Below are 19,743 nucleotides of genomic sequence, written 5' to 3' on the forward strand. Positions count from 1 at the left end.
ATCGCTTATGATTTTGTTGATCATGATCAGTGGATGCTGGTCGCCATGTCTCCTGGTCTATACATAGACAGCATGTGACCTTCATAATGATCATAAATTTGTCTTCATCTCATCCCCGTCATGTCCGACCCGCGCTTCTCTCGTATCAAGACAGACCCTCGTTTTCGACGACCAAAAAATAAGCAGCGCAAAGTCCTTATAGACGACCGTTTCAAGTCTCTCTTTCAACAATCCAACAGAAAGGACAAGGACACTGGTGCGTTATAGCAAGACCTACATCATCATTGCTTATCAACAAGCATATGTTTAGCGCAGGTTGACAAGTATGGCCGAAAACTTTCGAAAACTCACGAGGAAGATAACCTCAAAAAATACTACCGATTGGCTCCCGTAGATGAGGATCAGGATAAGGCTGGAGACGAGGCTGAGAAAACCATTGACTATGCGCGTGGACAAGTTTTGATGGAATCATCGGATGAGGAAGACGACTCCAAAGATTCAGAAATCAAAAGTTCTGATGAAAGCGACGTGGATGATATCGTCAGAATTGGTGCTGATGATGAGCTTGAAGTCGACCTTGACGAAGATGCATATGCCGAACTCGATGCGCAGGTGGCAGCATATGCCAAAGCCAACAAAGATCTAGGAGAAAAGGAAGATACGGAAACAGTCGATCGCACTCGCCGACTCGCAGTCGTAAACCTCGACTGGGATCATGTCCGAGCATCACATCTTTACAAGGTCTTCGCCTCACTTGTGTCCCCCACTGCTCCCTATGTCCCTGTATCTGTTTCAACCACAACGGAACAAGGTGAGAATCCGAGGAACAGGAAGGGTACTGCCGCACTACTCGCCAGAGGGTCCATCCTTTCCGTACGAATATATCCTTCTGAGTTTGGAAAGAAGCGAATGGAGCGGGAGGAAAAGGAAGGTCCTCCACCGGAGATTTTTAAGAAAAAGCGAAGAGACACCGATGTGATTGACGAGAGGACCATCTATGAAGTTGGAGACGAAGATGAATATAATGAGGATGCCTTGCGTCAGTATCAACTCGAACGTTTAAGGTACGCTCGTTTTTCGTAGCTTAAAAATCGCCTTTACTCAATTACATCTTTAGATACTATTATGCTATTGTTCAGTGCGATACTGTCGAAGCCGCCTCACACATTTACAACGAGTTGGATGGTACGGAGTTGGAACGGTCGGCAAATATCTTCGACCTTAGTTTTGTGCCCGACGACATGACATTTGATACGGATGCAAGGTATATCCTCATTCATGTTGTTCATGAGCTGTCAGATGACGTTTAGCAGGGATGAGGCAACGGGGGACATATCGACAAATTATAAACCATTAGACTTTGCTACTGACGTATGTCCATCTTTTTCTCCCGCACTCTTTCTTTCTCTAAATTCAAGTTTAGGCTCTTCGGCACTCAAAAGTCAAACTTACGTGGGATGAGGACGATCCAGAACGTTATCAAACCACCCGAAGACAGTTGACACGAAAGGAAGTTGAAGAAGGTGACTTCGGGACATATCTTGCACCTTCCTCGTCGGAAAATGAAGATGAGGATAATTCGAATCGAACAGGAGAGAAAAATGATGTTTCCCGGCGAAAACTACGGGCACTTTTACTAGATGGAGATGACAATACCTTGCCTGAAGGTTGGAACAATGAGGATGACGGGGATGTGGACATGGAGATCACATTCACTCCTGGCCTAAGCGAACAGAAGACTGACAAGGACGAGACGACCATTGACAGATACAAGAGAAAGATGCGGGAGAACAGAAAAAAGAGCAAGGAAACCCGCGCGGAAAAGAAGAAGGTGAAAGAACGACCTAACTCAAACAAAAAGGGTGGATACCAAAACGACGAATTCTTCAACTTCGGAAGTGATAGCGAGGACGTAGTGGAAGAAACTGAAACTGCTTCTGATACTAAAACAAATCGTCGAATTCCATCAAGGACGAAGATCACGACTGATGAGTCAGTTCCTAACATTACCCTCCATCACGCGAAAGGGCCAGAGCCAAAACATTTCAATATTAAAACCATTCTTAAAGCAGAGAAAGGAAAGACAGGGAAGAAAGGGAGAGGAAAGGAAGGTAGAAAGGATGAAGAAAATGAATTACAAGAAGATTTCAAGATTGATGTCCAGGACGAGCGCTTTAAGATTCTCCACGAGGATCATCAATTCGCTATCGACCCTACAAATCCTCAGTGCGTCACCTTATACTGCATCTGCGGTTTGCACCTATTGATTAATGGTACTCTCTAGCTTCCAAAAGACGAAAGGTATGAAAGCATTTTTGGAAGAGCGTCGACGAAGACAAAGGGGCGCTCGAGGTGAAAGCGCTGTTGCCTCACAGACGTTACGCGTGGAAGACGGAGATGAAGCGAGTCTGCGGAATTTAGTGGCGAGTGTCAAGCGCAAAAGTCAAAATAAGCATGAAGGCAGGAAGCGGCTACGACAATAATGAAGTTTGAAATCAGGTCGTCATTTTATCCCCGCTAAAAACTCACGGTGCGGGATCTTCATTCGCGAGATAGTTTGCTACACTTTTATTGTAACCCTCCGTTAATATCAAACCAGACGCGAACTCTACATGATATTTGCATTTGATAGGTCCAATTCTGGATGCGCGTCTTGGAACTTTTTAAGGACCTGCGTACGACAACTGAGTTTGTATTTGGTTGAAAGCAACAAAGCTCTTGCCTCCGCCTTCTTAATCTCATCCGAAGTTGGCTTTCCCAGTTGCTAACTGAGAGTTGATTCTGTCAATGCGTGGTAATGGAAACTTTTCCTTACCTTTTGCTGATTATCGAACTATGCACGCGGACATCAATCGATATGAAGGGGCAGTAAATATGACGATATTTCACTTACCATCATCTTTTCGACAATGCCGCTGGATTAAGATAAGAATATATAATCAGCTGGTACACTCTCTGTACTCACCGAGTCTCCAAGTCCAGGTCACTCAACTTGCTGTTGGGAGGCTCAATCTTGCTGGTGTTGATCTTTGGATGGTGAGTAAGGACGTTCTCCCACCAGGCTTGTTTATTCAGTTTTTCAAGAGTTATCAAAACGGCTTTTTGATCCACTGCAATTGAAATAAGATACTCATGATGCGGAATAATTAGTCCACGCACGCAGGGTCCAATTACTTTCTTCGACTTTAATCTCTTTGCAGAGTTCTCCATTGAGTATTGGTTCTTCACCCTTGAGTCCAACGCTGAGCCTTTTCTTCTGAATGATTACCACAAGATTTTTTCCTCGCGTTCCAGGAGGAACCGCCACGTTTATCTCAACTTCGCCTAGTTCTTGTCTCCATTGGTAAGGGAGGGCTGAGATGGTGTTACCGTCAAGAAGAATTTGACAGGGATAACTCTTACCAGCCTGTTCAAGAGCCTCGCGCTCGCGGTCAGCTATATCCTTTGCTTCACGCTGCTCTTTGGTCAATTCACTCTCGGCGTCGGACATCGATAATCAAAGCTTTGTTGGACTGTATGGGCGTCAGCTTATGTCACCATTAGAGACTAGACTTGATTACACTTGTTTGTCCAATCCGCCCAGTCCAGTTCAGCATTCTTGCAGTTTGTCGCTGTCTTTCCCCTCCAAAGTTGGGATCTTCTGCCCGATTTCTTTTGACGCGGATTCTCGTCTGGGTTTGCGTACTTTTTCATGGCAAGTACGGGTGTTTGGAGTGATTTTGATGTGCGTTGTATCGTCAATTTATTTCGTAAAGCCTCCCAACATTTTTGCAGACGATTCGTCACAATATCAAGCATAACACAGTTGAAAAACTCAAACAGATATTGACTAAGTTTAACGAAGAGTGTCAAACGCATCACGCACGCTCGGGGAAAAAGCAAGACCACATAGATAGGATTTTATCTTCTTTGGACCAATGGCGTGTTAGCAATGCGGAAGATAAGTGGACGAAAGCGAAAACTATCATAGCTCAAGTCAGGAGTAATGGAATGTACGTGTATTATCTGGTACTGCCTTGCTATTGACGTGCATGAGCTTTCGACGGTCGTCATAATTATTCCTGGGTTTCATTGACTGATTATATTGTTGTGCAGGTATTCTAATTTCTCCACGAACTCTTTGCCCGCGTCGACTACAAATGCAAATTCTGTGTACCATGCCAACAATCTTGTAAAACCACCCTTTCACAATCCAGTTCCTAGCTCGAGTAATCTTCCTCGTTATGATCCATATGCCCCTCCTCGTCGACCCCTTGCCGCCCCCTCGTCAAGCACATCGTCAACAGCAATCTCGAAACCACTAGGTACGATTCCAATAAATCTACCTCCTTTTTCTGTTGAACCTCATTGTAACAGCTATTCGATTCAAGGACTCCCCCTTTTTCCAGATAGAACAAATACTATCGCATGTCGTTGAATGTCCAGGTATCTACCAATAACACAACGCCGCGTAAACTTCTCATTGACTTCTGTAGAATCAGCCAGCTCGACTGATCGCCGGTCGCAACAAGTCAGTTTCACCTTGACCGGTGAACAAATAAGCAAACTCAGGACTCCAGGGTGTGATTTACCTTTACTCTTTTTTCGTTAGAAACTGACGACTTTCAAAAGCACGAAGTTTCAGCTGCGACTTTTCTGCACGTCATCGTTCTTCTACTCCGGGCATTCTTCCTTCCGTTCAGCTAGTACCAACTCCGTTCCCTGCCTCGTTGAATTTCCACCCACATGCGAAGTTCGTGTTAACAACGTGCAACTCAATGCCAACCTGAAGGGCCTGAAAAAGAAGCCCGGAACTGCCCCCCCTCCTGATATAACTAAATTAGCCCGTTTGGTTGGCACGCCGAATAAAGTTGAGCTCGTGTACGTGAACAGCCAACAACCAGTACAAAATAAGGTAGGCATATTCACTTTTTCAATCTGTCTCACGGTTAAGTGTGTCCAGAAATATTACATATCGGTAATGCTCGTTGAAACTACAACAGTAACTAACTTGGTGGAGAAGCTAAAAGCCTCGTCATATCGCAAAAGCGAAGAGATCAAACAAAAGAGTACGTTCGTCGTCGAATCTGACATACAACATTTTGATTATCGTAGTGGCCGAGTCTGTGAACGCTGACGATGATATTGTCGCTGGTCCGTCGAAGATGTCCTTGAAATGCCCTGTGAGTGATAGCCCCTTGCGACTACGCTCTTGTGGATTTCTCAACTGCCGTCCAGCTGAGCTTCATGAGGGTGGCCACACCTTGTCGTTCCTCGAAATGTGTGCACTCACAATGTTTCGATGCAACTTCTTGGTATTCGATGATGGAACAGACCACTACTTGGTTATGCCCTGTATGCGAGAAGCAGCTGGATTACAAGGAATTAATGATTGATGGGTGAGTGCGAAATGGGCTGGGCCATGGATATGTTCAAACTGAAAGTATCTTCCAGCTACTTTGACGAAATTCTTAAGACCGTACCAGAAAGTGTAGAGGATGTTATCGTCGAGGCTGACGGAGAGTGGCATACTGCAGACAACAAATTCGGAACCACTGCATGGAAAGCTCAGCATCCGGCTGTCGCACCGCTTCCGAAATTCAAGGCGGAGTCGCCTCCACCAGTCAAAATTGAAGCGGAAAGTAGCAAACCAATTGCACAACAGAAGACCGATGTGTCTTATATCTTGCTCTCTGATGATGATGAAGAAGAAGTTCAAAAGGAACTTTCACCTTCTCATCGCTCTCTCGACTCTATCGGTCCCCCAACCCCCCACCGCAACAGTCAAAAGAAAGACAATGTAATCGACCTGACGATCGACTCGGATGACGAAGAACCTATCCCAATGCAGTCAAGCAAACGCAAAGTAGGTGAAGCCGATCTTGGTCCAGCATCACCCACAGAGCCAATATGGAAGAAAGGCCGACATGAAGTGGACTATCAACTCCCCTCCATCACTACTCTGCACACATCTGTTACCAGCCCTCCTTTCCGACAGCTCTCACTCACAAACAACCGACTACCACCACCACAACCGATGAATTCCGGTACTCCTAACCATTACCTACATTACCCCGGGACCAGCGCCCCGCCCCCTCTCTATAATAATCTACCAATACGTGGAGGAAGTTCCGCTCCTGGTTCTTTTGAACTCCCACCCTTGTCGGGTTTGCCACCTCGTCCGAGCGGTCCTCACCGCTGGCCATAGTTCTTCTATTTTATTTTTCTTCAACGCATTGTCGTAGTTTATTTTGACACAGTTTAACGCAAGGCTTAATGTACATGCATGCCTCTGTATTATACGCGTATGAGTATTTTGAATGATAGGGAATAATTTATCTTCGCCCTCGCTCGTCCAGCGTACCCGGTAGCGTGAAGTCTGAGTTGACCCTGCGAGAAGTGAGTTCTCCATTACACCTTCAATTATGTATCTCTGTTATGTATAGATAATTGCTCTCAATTAACCTACCCGAGTTCCATGCGGCCCTAAGCGGAGTTTGAAATGCCTCCGGTGCTTCCCGAAAGCTTTTTGACACGCGAATTTTGCAATTTGTTCTTCATCCTTTTCCTACTACCTCCACTCAGTTTTCTCCCTAGTTTCTCCTCCGCAAAAAATGGCCGAAGCAAAGAGGGTCAAAACTCCCAAAGATTTCGCCAGTATGTATTGTTCGCAGCGTTCACCTGGTTGAAGTTTGACATTTTTCATCGCGTGCAGTCGACTTCATGATGGGCGGTGTCTCCGCTGTAAGCATCTCGCCATTCCTGTGTGTGACTGTTCTCTAATGTGTTAAATAGGCGGTAGCAAAGACAAGTGCAGCTCCCATTGAGCGCATCAAGCTCCTAGTTCAAAACCAGGATGAGATGGTGCGCTCGACTAACTACATTTTCCTTTCTTGCTTTGACACGTCACGTCGTTTTCAGATCAAGCAAGGTCGATTGGCTACCCCTTACAAGGGTGTTTCCGATGCTTTCACCCGTACATACAAGGAGGAGGGTCTCGTCTCCCTCTGGAGAGGAAACACGGCAAACGTCATCCGTTACTTCCCTACGCAGGCCCTGAACTTTGCATTCAGTGTGTACCTCGTTGCTCTTGGAGGGATTTGTCTAACAAATTTGGTGAATAGAGGATTACTTCAAATCCTTATTCGGTTTCAAAAAGAGCGAGGGATACTGGAAGTGGTTCGCTGGTAATGTTGCATCTGGTGGTGCTGCCGGTGCTTCTTCCCTACTCTTCGTCTACTCGCTCGACTATGCTCGTACCCGTCTCGCCAATGACGCTAAATCTGCGAAGGGCGGTGGTGCTCGTCAATTCAACGGCTTGGTTGATGTCTACCGTAAGACCCTCGCATCCGATGGCATTGCGGGTCTCTACCGTGGCTTCATTCCCTCCGTTGTCGGTATCATTGTCTATCGTGGCCTCTACTTCGGTGTCTATGATTCGCTTAAGCCCGTTGTCCTTGTCGGTGCTCTCGAGGGTTCGTTCTTGGCTTCCTTCGGTCTTGGCTGGGGTGTTACTATTGGTGCTGGCCTTGCATCCTACCCTCTTGATACCATCCGGTGCGTCTCACTATTGTTAAGCTACTCGTTATAACTAATATGGGAGTACAGTCGTCGTATGATGATGACTTCCGGTTCCGGCCAGAACTACAAGTCGATGTTTGATGCAGGTTCCCAGATTCTCGCTAAGGAGGGTACCAAGTCCCTCTTTAAGGGTGCCGGTGCCAACATTCTTCGTGGTGTAGCTGGTGCTGGTGTGCTTTCACTCTATGACAAGCTTCAGCAAGTGATGTTCGGCAAGGTTTACTCTGGAGGCTCTGGGTAGACGATTGGTATGAGTTAGTCCTATTTTCATATATATACACCATAGATCACCGTTATTATTGTTGTCCCGTCGGGTATGGCCTACTCTACTATACCCTGGTAAAAGTTAGTACTAGACCGTTAGTGCGGATAATTGCCTTGATTCAGGGATGTGTGTGAATTTTCGTTGCTTTAAATGTGCCGATCAGTTTTGTTCCGTTACTGCCATGCAATGCTTTTCCCGCCCTTCCAGTGTGTTCTCAAGACTATATGCAACTGCCGCGTCCGCAAAAGCAGACATTGCATCGGGTATTGTTTTGCGACCTTACCAGCACGAGTGTATTCACTCATGTCTTGATGCGTTGTCGTCGGGCTGCACGAGAATTGGTGTATCTTTACCAACCGGCTCTGGAAAAACAACCGTGTTTCTGTCTTTGCTGTCCCAAATTCCGGCACCGCTCACTGATACTAATGCTACGCGGTCACTAGTCGTAGTGAATAGCATAGAACTCGCAAGACAATCGGCGGAGCAGGCTGCTAGGTTGTTCCCTCATTGGTCTGTAGAAATAGAGCAGGGAACAAAACATAATGCCAGTGGTATGGCTGATCTGTAGGTGTTGTAGTACTCCCCTCAAATGCACACTGAATAGCCTTGAAGCACAGTCGCGACGTACCAGACTTTAGTAAGGGCCGAGCGGGTCAGGAAGTTTGATCCTAGCCTGTTGAAAGCCATTATCATCGACGAAGCACACCACTCTGCGGCTCCTTCGTAAGTACCTTACTTCTTTGTCAGTCTGTTTATACTTCTCAAATAATGGCAGGTATCGGAAGCTCTTATCCTCTTTTGATCCAAATATCCTTCATCCCGACCGCACCGTCCAGCCTCCCGTCCTTCCACACGCTATACCTATAATAGGGTTTTCCGCTACTTTCAGTCGTCACGATGGTTTGGCTCTAGGATCTGTTTTTGAGCGTATTGTCTATCATCGCGACTTTTTGGATATGATCAAGGAGCAGTGGTATTTATGATTTTCGCCTACGTTTCAGCAAACTTGACTTGCTATACAGGCTCTGTGATATGAGATTTACAAGCGTCAAAGCAGACCTCAATCTCAAAGAAGTTCCCTTGAATGCACAAACCGGTGATTTTAACCCTACCAGCCTGGCAGAACAGATGAACAGGAGGCCTATCAATGAACTGGTTGTTAAAAGCTGGATTGACCGTGCTGGTAAGCGCGTTCTGCAGTCATGTCTTCGCATCCTTACCGACTTCGTTATGCCAGGCGCTCGTAAATCCAGTCTTGTCTTTTGCGTCGACATCGAGCATGTATTGGCCTTGACACAGACTTTCAGACAGCACGGTATAGACGCCCGCAGCATCGATTCCCGCACAAATCCTAATGAGCGCAAGTTGCTTGTCTCGCAATTTCGACAAGGAGTATTCCCAGTGCTCGTCAATTGCGGTCAGTGGAATGTAATCTGTCAATTGTTACCTCATATTCTGACACAAGAAACAAGCCATCTTGACCGAAGGCGCGGATATACCCAATATCGACTGTATTGTTGTGGCGCGGCCCACACGGTCACCAAATGTCTATGCTCAAATGGTTAGGGGTTTGGACCAGCCCTATCAATCCACCTCAGCTGACTGCTTCCCAAGATTGGTAGAGGAATGCGGCTGTCTCCTGCGACAGGCAAGGGAGACTGCCGTATTCTAGATTTCGTTGACGTCACGACGCAAATCAATGTTATTTCGTTACCGAGTCTTTTCGGTTTGGACCCGTTAGAGGTAGCAGTTGAAGGTACATATCTGATTGACTCAGCCCAATAGCCACACACTCATTTTAGCATAGAAAATGTTGAGACGTTGGAGTTCAAATCACAAGCCAAGGCGGAAATGTCTACCTCTCAGACAACAGATCATCTCTCCGACCCACAATTTGCTGATGCGACAATCACCTACATTGACTATGAAGATCCTTTTTCTCTCATGAAGGATTCCTCTAATGCTCCCAATATGTTTAGGCTCAGTCGCAATGCCTGGGTTGGATGTGGTGACAACATTTACGTGCTACCCTGTCTTCAATTCGGAGACGTTAGGATACAACCCGTACAGAGCGAAGAAGGTATCATCATTTATGTAGAGTCTGTGGTGAGGCAACTTGGCTAATGTTCTACTCAGGCGAAGACCTCTTCGAAGCGTATTTTCTTCCACAGCTAGACGAAAAGAAGGCTAAAGCTGCCAAACTTCCTATGTTTATGCGTAGGCGAAACATACTCAAAGCCTCTACCCTTGCAGAAGCAGTCAAAGGCTGTGATACGTATGTCCATAAGAAAGTTCTGAAAGGAAACTTGATTAATGGGTACGTCTACCTGTGTCATATCGGCGAGGTATAACAACAAAAGTCAATTCCGTAGAGTCTTAAGGAGTGCAAGATGGAGAAAAGATCCAGCAACTGAGGCCCAGAAGAACTTTTGCAGAAAGAAGTGGTTGAACAAGAAGAAGGGGCAAGGAATCATTTCCGAAGAGAATATCGACAAGATAACAAAAGGAGAGGCTGGCAATATGATCACTCGGCTGAAACATGGAGCAAAGGCAAGTTGTTCCCTGCTTCAAGAACAGTTTAGCCTGATTCTTTCTTGATAGTCGCGGTATGAGAAGAAGTTAAAAGAAATCACCAAGGTAAGAAATGCAACATTAAATGAGCAGGCTAGATTGGCAAAGTATAAAGTGCAAGTTGGACCCATTGCAACATAGAGCTAGTACATTATCGTATCTACTCATAATAGAACCTTCATATGGCTGATGATTGGAGTTTCAAAGAATCAGAGAGCAACGGCGAAACCGCCAAATCGCTCTGCAGCGTCAACAGAGCTGCTTGTTGAGCTGTGTTTATCGTATGCTCGAGGTCCTCCGGATTCAAGAAAGCTTGAGGGTTGTTTGAAATCGAAGCGAGAACAGCGCCTACAAACGAATCTCCCGCTCCAGTCACGTTGGTAATGTTATCCACATTTAGACCCGGGAAGTGTTGCAAGACAATAATCTCCTTGCTGTTCCCTTGTACAACGACATACCGGGCAAGGGGGTTACTCCTTTGCCGTCCCCATGGTGACGTCGCTGCATCTTCGGGGTTAATACGCATAACAACGATGGCCCCGCGTTCCCCGCATTTAATAATGAGGTGTTGGAATATCGGAAGAAGGTTGACGGCCATCTGCGCAATGCCCTGGTCAATCAAAAAGGACAGCGTGCCTTTGCTAACATCCAAATCCGTCGCATTCCTCCTTGCGAGTTGCTCCAAATCCATACGGAACGCGGAACCGAGCCCCATGCTGTCAATACATGTCCACCAGTATGAATTGTTGGATAAATTATAGGGTTCCGCTTGGATCGTGTTATAGACGTGGACGAGTTCCGGGAGGTTTGGTGAAAAGAATGCAATGGGAGGTTTCTTGAGGTCAGTATTCGCCAGGAGATCTTGTATCAACGGCAGGATAGACGTGGATTTGATGACTGAAGTGGGTTCGCTGATACATGGTCAGTTGCCACCATATGCTTCGGTGAATTGGTCCACCCACAAGAACACTAACAGGGCTATGAGCCTATAGCCTTCAATAACAGGAAGCGCTCACCTTTGATATCATTCTTGATGCAATAACTGACGATCCCCTTTGTTGTCGCAGGAGAAAAATTCCCATCAATAGCTACAAGCTTGGGAATGTGCTTTCGCAGCTGAGGGATGATCTATTTATTTTTATCACTTGAGGTATTCTGTCGAAACTCATGGATAGACAAACTTGTTCATCGGTGATAGCCTGAGTGATATCCATATCCGCCACTCCTCCAACGAGATTGCCAGTATTATCAAGAACCATATTACAAACAGCTGTCCTCTTGTCGCTTTTCAAAAACCCGTCAGTTCTCATACCTAGTCTTTGCGTTTCCTCAAAAAGCAGCTTCCCCAAAACATCCTCGCCCACAGGTGCCACCAATAGTGACGATGTCGCATGTTCCTGTGCGGCTAAGATACGATGGGACGCCTCGGCTACGTTCCTCGCCACACCTCCTAATGATAAGCAAACCTTTCCAGGAGAAGTAGAGTGCTGTGACAACCTAGTATCGGAGTCGATCTTTGTCTGTGCCGTAATGTCCACTGCCGCAGAACCGATAATTATGAGATCAGCTGGTGGCTTTACAGTCGAGTCAATCATCTATCCCCTCGTTCAAGGCATATTGTAACGTACCAATGCTACATCTTCCTCGATTCTTGGGCCGGCAGAACCCACACTGGTGGCGGGATCTTCGGCTGGTAATGCAGTGACGGACGTGGAAAGATTATTCTGTGAAGCAATTCAGCATTATCTCAACAAGCAAAAGAAGATCTTACACGACCACTAGCCAGTGTTGCATATTGATTAGCAATTTGGCCACCTGTCCATAATTCATGAGGTGATATCCTTGGTGTCACGGTTGGACTCCCAATCTTACCAACACGTGCCGTATTTCTCAGTAAAGCCATGTTAGACTTCATGGATTCGCCTTTTGTTAACTCTACCACACGAGCCAAAAGCCATGGTGTAACATCCTTTCCTCGCTTACTCATTCCATTAGCTTCGGATTCTGCAATTGCCTGGTTAACCAGTCGTTGGATCATTTCTCCTTTTGCTTCATACTCTTGAGGAATAGGAACGGCAAAGATGGCGCCATTTTGAAGCCTTAATTCTGTTTGGGTGTCTAGAATTCGGCTTGAGTCGCGGGATGAATCGAAGCCACGAGACAATACCGACACAGGATTCTAGCTGCTAGTAAAGGGTCGTTTACACTCCATGGAACCTATTCTCGTGGTACCAGTCATGCTTGGTTGAGACAGCAAATACGTACCGTAAACCCACTTGTTCGAGAAAAGAATGCAGGAAAATCGCGGCTTTCACCATAAGCCACCACAGGAATACCCAACGTTTCCTGGAATGGCATAAGCATCGTGGAGTTTGAAAAGAAACATGCCATGACATACGAGGTACTCCAATGTCCTAGCAGCGATGTAGATGAGACGGCACACAAATAATCCTTATGATATCACGAACCTTCCTATATCAAGTATAGACTTGACACCTGCGGATACGAGACCCACAGGGCATCGAGTTAGCTCATGGAGATCAGCAGAGATATCCATAGCTAGCAGCTGTATGTCAGGGATAATCGAAACTGAGCAATACCAAGATCACATACTCGTTTCGGCTCCTCGGTGTACTCCACCCATGCTTTAGCATTAACTTCAGCACACTGTACACCTGCGTCTGAGATAGACGCACCCCCCAGTCGAAAACACCTGCAGTGTTTTGTAAATAGCTGAGGCGAGAAATATAGGGATGCCGATGCGTACCTTTATGCCTGTCATGGCAGAGAATATAAGTGTTGCACTACAAGTCGTACCTAGGCCCATGCTTTGAATTATTAGAAATTTCTTCAAGTGTTCTTGACTGACCTCCGTCTGCCTTTGAAGCAACCGCAGGGGCGATGTCCCTCCTCGAGATTTTCGCCTTTTTCCTGTCAGGATCTGCAAGCCTCTCAAGCTCAAACCTTTCCAGACCAACTTTGATTCTTCCATCCAGCATTCCAATAGTTGCAGGGATAGACCCGGTCGACCTGATAATATTTTCCAACTCGAGGCCGAGCTCCAGATTGTTGGGATACGGCAGACCATGGGTTATGACAGCAGTTTCAAGAGATACAACAGGTTTTGCGGTGCCCAGAGCTTCCTCGACTTCCGGATGTATATCAATGGGTGCATTCGCTCGTTCGATAGGCGAGAGACGCGATACATGCCGTCGTGCACTGCCTGCACAAGCCTTGTTGACGATACGTAAATAGCGCGCGCACGACACCATGGTCGTTTTTATACAAGTTTCGTTGTTCAACCAGCCTGAGAGACGGGCCGGGGTAGCCGACACTAAGGCACTATGTCGTTACCTCCCGCCGCATCGGTTGAGGGCTCCCTCGACACCGCAGAGGGTAAATGTGTCATATCGCATTCGCTCAATGTCCAGGAAATTATAAATTCAGTCCAGGACGACTCAGCTGGCGCAATTGCTGTTTTCATTGGTATGATAAGAGTTGTTGGCAACACCTCCGAATCGTCTGCTCAACCGTTTTACAGGAACAACTCGCAACTCCTTCAAAGGTTACTCGAATATATGTACTCCAAATCAGCTTTAGTGGATGACAACCAACCACAGGCAAGGTAGTGACACGTTTAGAATACCAGGCATACACGAAAATGGCGCTCAAAACCATGGCGGAAATCACGCACAACGCCAGCGAGTCCGTCACCCAATCTGACCATCAACCACCATCCCAGACGGATCTCACACACAGTGCAGCTCTTAGACGCTGTGCTATCCATCATCGCATTGGTTCCGTTCCTGTGGGGGAACCATCAATAGGTGCGTTCCGACATCAGCACGCAGAAATCGACATTGACAATCCACTCCAGTCATTGCTGTTTCTTGTCCGCACCGGAAAGAAGCTTTCTTGATATGCGAAAAAATTCTAGAGGATGTCAAGCTAAAGGCCCAGATCTGGAAGCGGGAATACTACGAGGGAGAGGACGAAAGCTTGGCTGAGTGGAAGCAAAATTACTGAAAGGCCATTTAAAGTGAAAGATAGTCGGGAGAAAGGGGAGATCGTGGGTGGAATGTTTATATCACTTAATCAATCTTCCAGTCCTTGTTGACAGCGTCATCCTCCGAACTGACCAACAGCTCTACAGACCAGATGACGAGAGTAAAGAAGATATTCATCCACCGCCACCATATCTGGGATGAATGATCCAGTACTGTAATAAATGACCGTAAATAACAGATTTATGAAGAGAGCGAGTCGACATACAGAGCAGGTGGGAGTAGACTGTGATAAATATTAACTGGCGGTAGGTCAAGAGAATATGAGTGAACATTGATGTCTGCAGAAGGAATCGTGAGTGAGCGTTGTATAACAACTGGATTTCATACCGGGCGGTCAGCCCATCCACCGTCGACACCTTCTTCAGATTCCCAGGTATCGGCTCCTATGGTTGGTAATATCCGAGATGCGAGATGCAGGATGGTAAGGCGGTACAGCAATGCGATGAGAACAGGCTTTGGTAACGTGTTAAGCACGAAGTTCAAGAACGTCTGGAAGTGAGGATATATGTTAGGGAGCAGTGGTGCGCTAGAATAATGAAGTCCAGTCAAATAACGAATATTCAATGGAAGAAGCCACATACTAAGAGGCTATGGGATCCGTAAACGACTTCTGGTCAAATCCACAGAGCCATACATTGTAGGCAAGGACGACCGCAAGTCCGGATGACTCGATAATGTTCGTCCGTCTAAGCACGAATCCGATGAATGTCAAGAAGACAAATGCGGTAAGGGCTACACCGAGCAGTGTAGATGATAAGGGGGACGAAGCAGCGCTTGGATATGACTACTTTCATGAGCAAAGCACCAACTCTTGTCATTATGACCAAACTCACTGCAACAATCCACCAAGCAGAAGCTACATAGGCGACAGCAGCAGCAACCAAAAACACGAATTGGTAGCTCTCTCCCTTGTACACGAGCCTCTTGCCTTCCTGGCCCAGTTTTTGGACCACAAGCAAGCTAGACAATCCTTCCATGACGATGAACAAGGGACCAAAGCCGGTCAGTGCAGTTCCCCACCAATCCGCAGCAATCGTGAGGTATGAGTGTACTGATGAGGAGAACAGATTAAAACAGACGAGGAGCAGGAACGGATGCATAGGAACTTGAAGGACAGTAAGTATCTCGGACCCCCATAAGAATATCAATGTCCCATGAAAAAAAGCATGGATGCACAGTAATAGTGAGAGTGAAAGAAATGCTTGATTCGACAATGTTGCGAGAGTTAGAGGCAGGAAAACTAAAATTTGGAGAACGATTGACAGTCTGCAGAGCAAGTAATTGAGGTTGTGATGATGCATTGCAATAAAAAAGAAGCGTACCTAGCCGTTCCCGATACCGCGCTCCATATAAACCACGAGTTGAACATCAGTGTGGTCTGTACTGAAGCCTTGGAGGAGATGCTTGGCAAAGGGGCTGCAGGATGGGGGACACAAACTCGGAAAAGTGAAAGGGAGACAGGTAGTTGGAATCCTCGAAAAGGAATATGATTGAATTGTGACCCTTTCTGGATGTGACGCGACGTGTGTGGCACACGAGGTGAAAGTATTCAATTAAGCACTGCTACGCAACATACAATGGTACATAGAGATCAACAAGATTTGAGGTGGTAAGCATTCTTCAATGCTCAGCAGTGACCTGTCGTTTGAATGGAGATTCATGCGCTGTAGCGGCCGCGTCGTGTGCCAGCTTGCTCTGTCGAGTCAATGGATTTAACAACCCCTTCTCCTCGGCAAAGTCTGTATCGCGAGCAAGTGAAGCCGGGTCTGACGGGGAAACAAAATACTTGTCTTCGATCGGAATCTGTAATAGATTCATCTTGGGTGTAATTACCACCAAGTGGTTTGTCTTGATCTCCATCCAGTCCGCTAGCCAGATTATGTCAGTAACCAAGCTGAACCCGTTCAAACCCAGTGCTTACCCCTCTCAAATGTTAAGGGTTCGCTTGCAATCATTATTATGTTTTCCCGCTTGTCCGACTTTGACATTCTGTAATGGCCACCCTCAGCGTATTCGTTGAACTCTGTTCCAGAAGAGAACCACTAGTACAAATGATCAGTGCATGGAGCGGATAACATTAAATCATAGATACCAAGGATGCTGCCTCGTCCTTTCTCGAGGAGATGTAACGCGATACTACGATGCTTGACCCATCGGTCACACAAAAATTCATCAAACTTGGTTCAGTCACTCCAGCATCTTCAGCATACTGATTTAGTGATGTAATGGTTTCCAGCATGGCGTTGCGCAGGATCTCTGGAGAGAAACTCCGTGCATTGGGGTCAGGTACCTGATGCTGTGTAAGTAACAGCAAAGGACAAGAGACAAGTTGCACAACAGACTTTGGATAGAAAAAGTGCAAACGACCATTCGGAGTCTGTATTGCCTTGGACGAAAGAGAATAAGTGGTCCGGTAGGTCGGCTTGGAGGCGCCGTTTGAAAAGATGGAAATCTGCAATATTTCCGTTGTGCATAAACTACCATTTTTGATGAGCGCCTTTTCTGGTATGGATGCAGAAAGACTCGTACCATCAAGTTTTCGTAAGCGAAAGGGTGGCAGTTGTCCAAGGACAGCGATCCCGCAGTGGTGGCGCGAACGTGAGCACTGGTACGGATATTAAGGTACTAAAGCAGGACCCAAGAAGAGAGAGTATGCACAATACAAGGGGAGACTTGATCTTGACAGCTAGTCGAGCTAGATTAGCATTGTTCCACGCCTGGTCACTCTGTGAGCACGTTTTCCGACGATGAACCACGTCTAAAGAAGCTCACAGGCGTCACAGACGTGAATATGCAAGGTTGACCTCCGAGTTCTGGATCATAGACCGAATCGTACCATCCTGTTGTTGAGGTTATTCAGGCTAAGGCAGACCTCAATTTCAAACTCTAACCAACGCCAAATCCGTCGCCATTCATTGGCCTCCGTCTATCCAGTCGAAGTCGAGAATCAAAGGCTTGGTTGATGATAGAATGACATGGTCGTGTGAGAAGCTGGAGAGAACGACTGTCAACTTCAGCTAACCTCAACGAACACTCTAAGGGACAAACATGGGAGAGTTGTACAGGTGAAGTTCCTTTATATATGACGAATCGACACATGGAGAGCAGAAATAGAGGGTGTGCAGTGGGAGCAAGGCAGATGGCCACTAAAGCTGTGCAATGTGACGTACTGCAGCACTCTTCCAAGTTTATGGTTACATCAAAATCACAACTCGTTTATATTACATGGTATATCTTTCCGGGCTTACAGAGTCCGTAGGTATGTGGAGACATTTGAGAGGAATGTGGTAGTGGGATAGAAAAACTGACGATGTATCGTTTTAAATGAATTCTTTGGGGCGCCTCGTGGAATCACCACCAGCTTCGTCATATACCATTCCAGCGATCCGATAGGCCAAGTCTAGCAGTTCGATCAGTCTTTATCTCCAAACGACGGAAATAACATACCGTCGGCTTGAACCCGAGTCGAAGCCTCTGCATAGACTCGAACCACATCTTCGGTGCCACTGGGTCGTACAAAAGTGCGACCCCCGTCATATTTCAGGACCAACTCATCAATCCTTTGCTGCAGCAAGGGTGGGCTGACCAAACGACGCTCAGCATCTGTGGTGACGAACGCATTCCTGTCGTTGACAACGACTTTAACCAATCGGTTTGGCAAATCGGTGTATAACGAATCCCACTCGACGCCGGTATAAGATCTATGAGCCAAAACAACTTCAACCAGAAGCATATCAGACAGTGCATCACCGACTGTCTGATTAATGAGCTTTGTCAAGTTAATGATATGGTTGAGAGCGGTTTGCTGAGCAGGAGTCTTTGGCTCGTGTTTTTCCAAAGTCTCTTGCGTATTTCGAGAGAAAAGCACGGTTCCATGACCATTTGCTTCGAAGTAGACGCCAACATCAAAACTCTCCGCAGCATGGTGGAGGTATTTAACGCCGGTCGGAACACATTTGACAGGCAGACGCTATGCAAAGTTCCACAATCAGATGAAGTCATATCTGAATTCAAAATGCTCACTTGGGCCAAAAACTTGGTCGAAGACCCATTTGCATATGCAGTCTGCACGGTGCCGACCTTGATTTGACCTTGTAGACCGGCCGCCCTGACAAGATCTACGATGAAAGTTGCAACTAAGCTGGCGATCTTGTCACCGTCCAGCATACGGAATTGCCTTTTTTCATCGATGTAGAAGTAGATAAGTCGATCCGCATCACCATCAAGACTACATCCTCGTTGAACAGGCGTCAATTTACCGTTCAACGAAGGAGGCAAACGCTGTGTGGTTTTGACGTAGTCAGCACCACATGAGTTGTTTAGAGCTCCCGCTGTTGCTGTTGAGGTGTTTTCAAGAATGAGAGAAAGCGTGTCTCCAAGATACTTCTTGACCTTGTCTGCAGCGATATACCCGACACCATTCGCACAATCAACGAGCAAAGGACTGATCTTTGGTCTCCCAGCCTGTATGCTCGTGTTAGCGTCAGAAATAGTGCATATTCGAAACACCTACAACTAGCTTCTTGAAAGCATCAATCATTTTTGTATAGTAGCCAATTTCTGTAGGTTCACCGAAATCCTTTGAATTGGTGGCTCGCACGAGGTAGTGTATAATGGGTGTAGTTGTGATACCTGCATCGCGACCATCTGCGCCTGCAGCTCTTATACCATCCTGGAGAGCAGCGACCAATGATTCCCCGGTGGGCCGGGTATCTCGTCCATAGATAACAACAGCAGGCCTCGTGGTATCGATGTTGACAACATCGATGATGTGTTGGATCACATTGACCAACTCCTCCGTCGTGCGCGCATTGGCAATGGTAGTTGCATGGACTTCCCAGCTAGCCTCAAGCATTTCACCGCGAGGATCGATGAGCTTTACTCCATTATCCTGAAGAAGGCGTTGGAGATACGCGCCATGGAACAGCACATAGAGAGAGATGCACCTGCTCAGGATTATGGGATGCGGTGACCATTACACCAATGGCGTGACTATTGTGTTTCATGCTACGGAGAGCGGCCAGGATGCCAATGCGGAACACGACTGAATCAAGGCGATCGCCTCTAGAGGAGCAGTCATATTCAGCAGCGAATCCGGCGGAGAGGGATCAGGGTGCGCTCACAGCGTCCTGAAGCCGGCGGTTCCATACTGATATTGGTAATAGGTTGGCTTTGGGTGTTGGTTGGAAAGGGCGGCGATGTTATCGAGGTTGAAAGGCATCGTGGAGGTGAAAGTAGCAGTGCAGGGGCAGCAACGACTTTATGCGTTTTGGTGATGAG

The 19,743-nt window shown here is 46.7% G+C and overlaps 7 protein-coding genes across 7 annotated transcripts; 4 read left to right on the forward strand and 3 right to left on the reverse strand.

Annotated features, from left to right (window-relative positions):
* Nucleotides 1–120: 120 nt before the first annotated feature.
* AGABI2DRAFT_214157 (hypothetical protein) lies at nucleotides 121–2,764 on the forward strand (the record flags this gene model as incomplete). The annotated part of the gene is made up of 7 exons (XM_006454234.1): nucleotides 121–256; nucleotides 311–1,064; nucleotides 1,118–1,264; nucleotides 1,311–1,371; nucleotides 1,424–2,226; nucleotides 2,285–2,671; nucleotides 2,723–2,764. 6 exons carry the CDS (start codon nucleotides 121–123, stop codon nucleotides 2,481–2,483), a joined length of 2,100 nt encoding a protein of 699 aa, XP_006454297.1. The 3' UTR covers nucleotides 2,484–2,671; nucleotides 2,723–2,764.
* An 823-nt stretch (nucleotides 2,765–3,587) lies between these two features.
* Nucleotides 3,588–6,342, forward strand: AGABI2DRAFT_214164 (hypothetical protein). The gene is made up of 10 exons (XM_006454235.1): nucleotides 3,588–3,724; nucleotides 3,775–3,998; nucleotides 4,096–4,304; nucleotides 4,357–4,425; nucleotides 4,476–4,560; nucleotides 4,612–4,894; nucleotides 4,943–5,048; nucleotides 5,095–5,162; nucleotides 5,218–5,378; nucleotides 5,434–6,342. Exons 1-10 carry the CDS (start codon nucleotides 3,692–3,694, stop codon nucleotides 6,185–6,187), a joined length of 1,992 nt encoding a protein of 663 aa, XP_006454298.1. The 5' UTR covers nucleotides 3,588–3,691; the 3' UTR covers nucleotides 6,188–6,342.
* Nucleotides 6,343–6,540: 198 nt separating this feature from the next.
* Nucleotides 6,541–8,027, forward strand: AGABI2DRAFT_189567 (hypothetical protein). Its single transcript, XM_006454236.1, has 7 exons — nucleotides 6,541–6,636; nucleotides 6,695–6,723; nucleotides 6,775–6,843; nucleotides 6,901–7,051; nucleotides 7,104–7,536; nucleotides 7,588–7,808; nucleotides 7,907–8,027. Exons 1-6 carry the CDS (start codon nucleotides 6,594–6,596, stop codon nucleotides 7,799–7,801), a joined length of 939 nt encoding a protein of 312 aa, XP_006454299.1. The 5' UTR covers nucleotides 6,541–6,593; the 3' UTR covers nucleotides 7,802–7,808; nucleotides 7,907–8,027.
* On the forward strand, nucleotides 8,007–10,423 carry AGABI2DRAFT_114052 (hypothetical protein; the record flags this gene model as incomplete). The annotated part of the gene is made up of 10 exons (XM_006454237.1): nucleotides 8,007–8,389; nucleotides 8,438–8,548; nucleotides 8,601–8,798; nucleotides 8,848–9,008; nucleotides 9,063–9,242; nucleotides 9,298–9,386; nucleotides 9,440–9,581; nucleotides 9,633–9,905; nucleotides 9,962–10,142; nucleotides 10,198–10,423. 10 exons carry the CDS (start codon nucleotides 8,007–8,009, stop codon nucleotides 10,421–10,423), a joined length of 1,944 nt encoding a protein of 647 aa, XP_006454300.1.
* A 33-nt stretch (nucleotides 10,424–10,456) lies between these two features.
* AGABI2DRAFT_189568 (hypothetical protein) lies at nucleotides 10,457–13,656 on the reverse strand. Its single transcript, XM_006454238.1, has 15 exons — nucleotides 13,266–13,656; nucleotides 13,164–13,213; nucleotides 13,093–13,109; nucleotides 13,010–13,041; nucleotides 12,865–12,955; nucleotides 12,795–12,810; nucleotides 12,662–12,742; nucleotides 12,568–12,613; nucleotides 12,269–12,514; nucleotides 12,168–12,211; nucleotides 12,025–12,120; nucleotides 11,578–11,970; nucleotides 11,413–11,524; nucleotides 11,359–11,365; nucleotides 10,457–11,307 (listed from the first exon to the last, which is right to left on the reverse strand). Exons 1-15 carry the CDS (start codon nucleotides 13,393–13,395, stop codon nucleotides 10,575–10,577), a joined length of 2,094 nt encoding a protein of 697 aa, XP_006454301.1. The 5' UTR covers nucleotides 13,396–13,656; the 3' UTR covers nucleotides 10,457–10,574.
* Nucleotides 13,657–13,760: 104 nt separating this feature from the next.
* AGABI2DRAFT_189570 (hypothetical protein) lies at nucleotides 13,761–15,938 on the reverse strand. The gene is made up of 9 exons (XM_006454239.1): nucleotides 15,786–15,938; nucleotides 15,297–15,729; nucleotides 15,045–15,247; nucleotides 14,791–14,989; nucleotides 14,669–14,741; nucleotides 14,274–14,615; nucleotides 14,015–14,223; nucleotides 13,938–13,959; nucleotides 13,761–13,882 (listed from the first exon to the last, which is right to left on the reverse strand). The coding sequence occupies exons 1-6, from the start codon at nucleotides 15,830–15,832 to the stop codon at nucleotides 14,488–14,490; spliced, it is 1,083 nt and encodes a 360-aa protein (XP_006454302.1). The 5' UTR covers nucleotides 15,833–15,938; the 3' UTR covers nucleotides 13,761–13,882; nucleotides 13,938–13,959; nucleotides 14,015–14,223; nucleotides 14,274–14,487.
* A 46-nt stretch (nucleotides 15,939–15,984) lies between these two features.
* Nucleotides 15,985–19,706, reverse strand: AGABI2DRAFT_214180 (hypothetical protein). Its single transcript, XM_006454240.1, has 15 exons — nucleotides 19,587–19,706; nucleotides 19,410–19,527; nucleotides 18,977–19,354; nucleotides 18,487–18,927; nucleotides 17,911–18,433; nucleotides 17,819–17,863; nucleotides 17,512–17,609; nucleotides 17,355–17,454; nucleotides 17,236–17,303; nucleotides 17,122–17,180; nucleotides 16,993–17,068; nucleotides 16,806–16,940; nucleotides 16,556–16,753; nucleotides 16,385–16,505; nucleotides 15,985–16,331 (listed from the first exon to the last, which is right to left on the reverse strand). The coding sequence occupies exons 1-15, from the start codon at nucleotides 19,682–19,684 to the stop codon at nucleotides 16,084–16,086; spliced, it is 2,706 nt and encodes a 901-aa protein (XP_006454303.1). The 5' UTR covers nucleotides 19,685–19,706; the 3' UTR covers nucleotides 15,985–16,083.
* Between the last annotated feature and the right edge of the window lie 37 nt (nucleotides 19,707–19,743).

The sequence above is a fragment of the Agaricus bisporus genome (genome assembly GCF_000300575.1).
Source record: "Agaricus bisporus var. bisporus H97 unplaced genomic scaffold AGABI2scaffold_1, whole genome shotgun sequence".
Classification (NCBI taxonomy): domain Eukaryota; kingdom Fungi; phylum Basidiomycota; class Agaricomycetes; order Agaricales; family Agaricaceae; genus Agaricus; species Agaricus bisporus.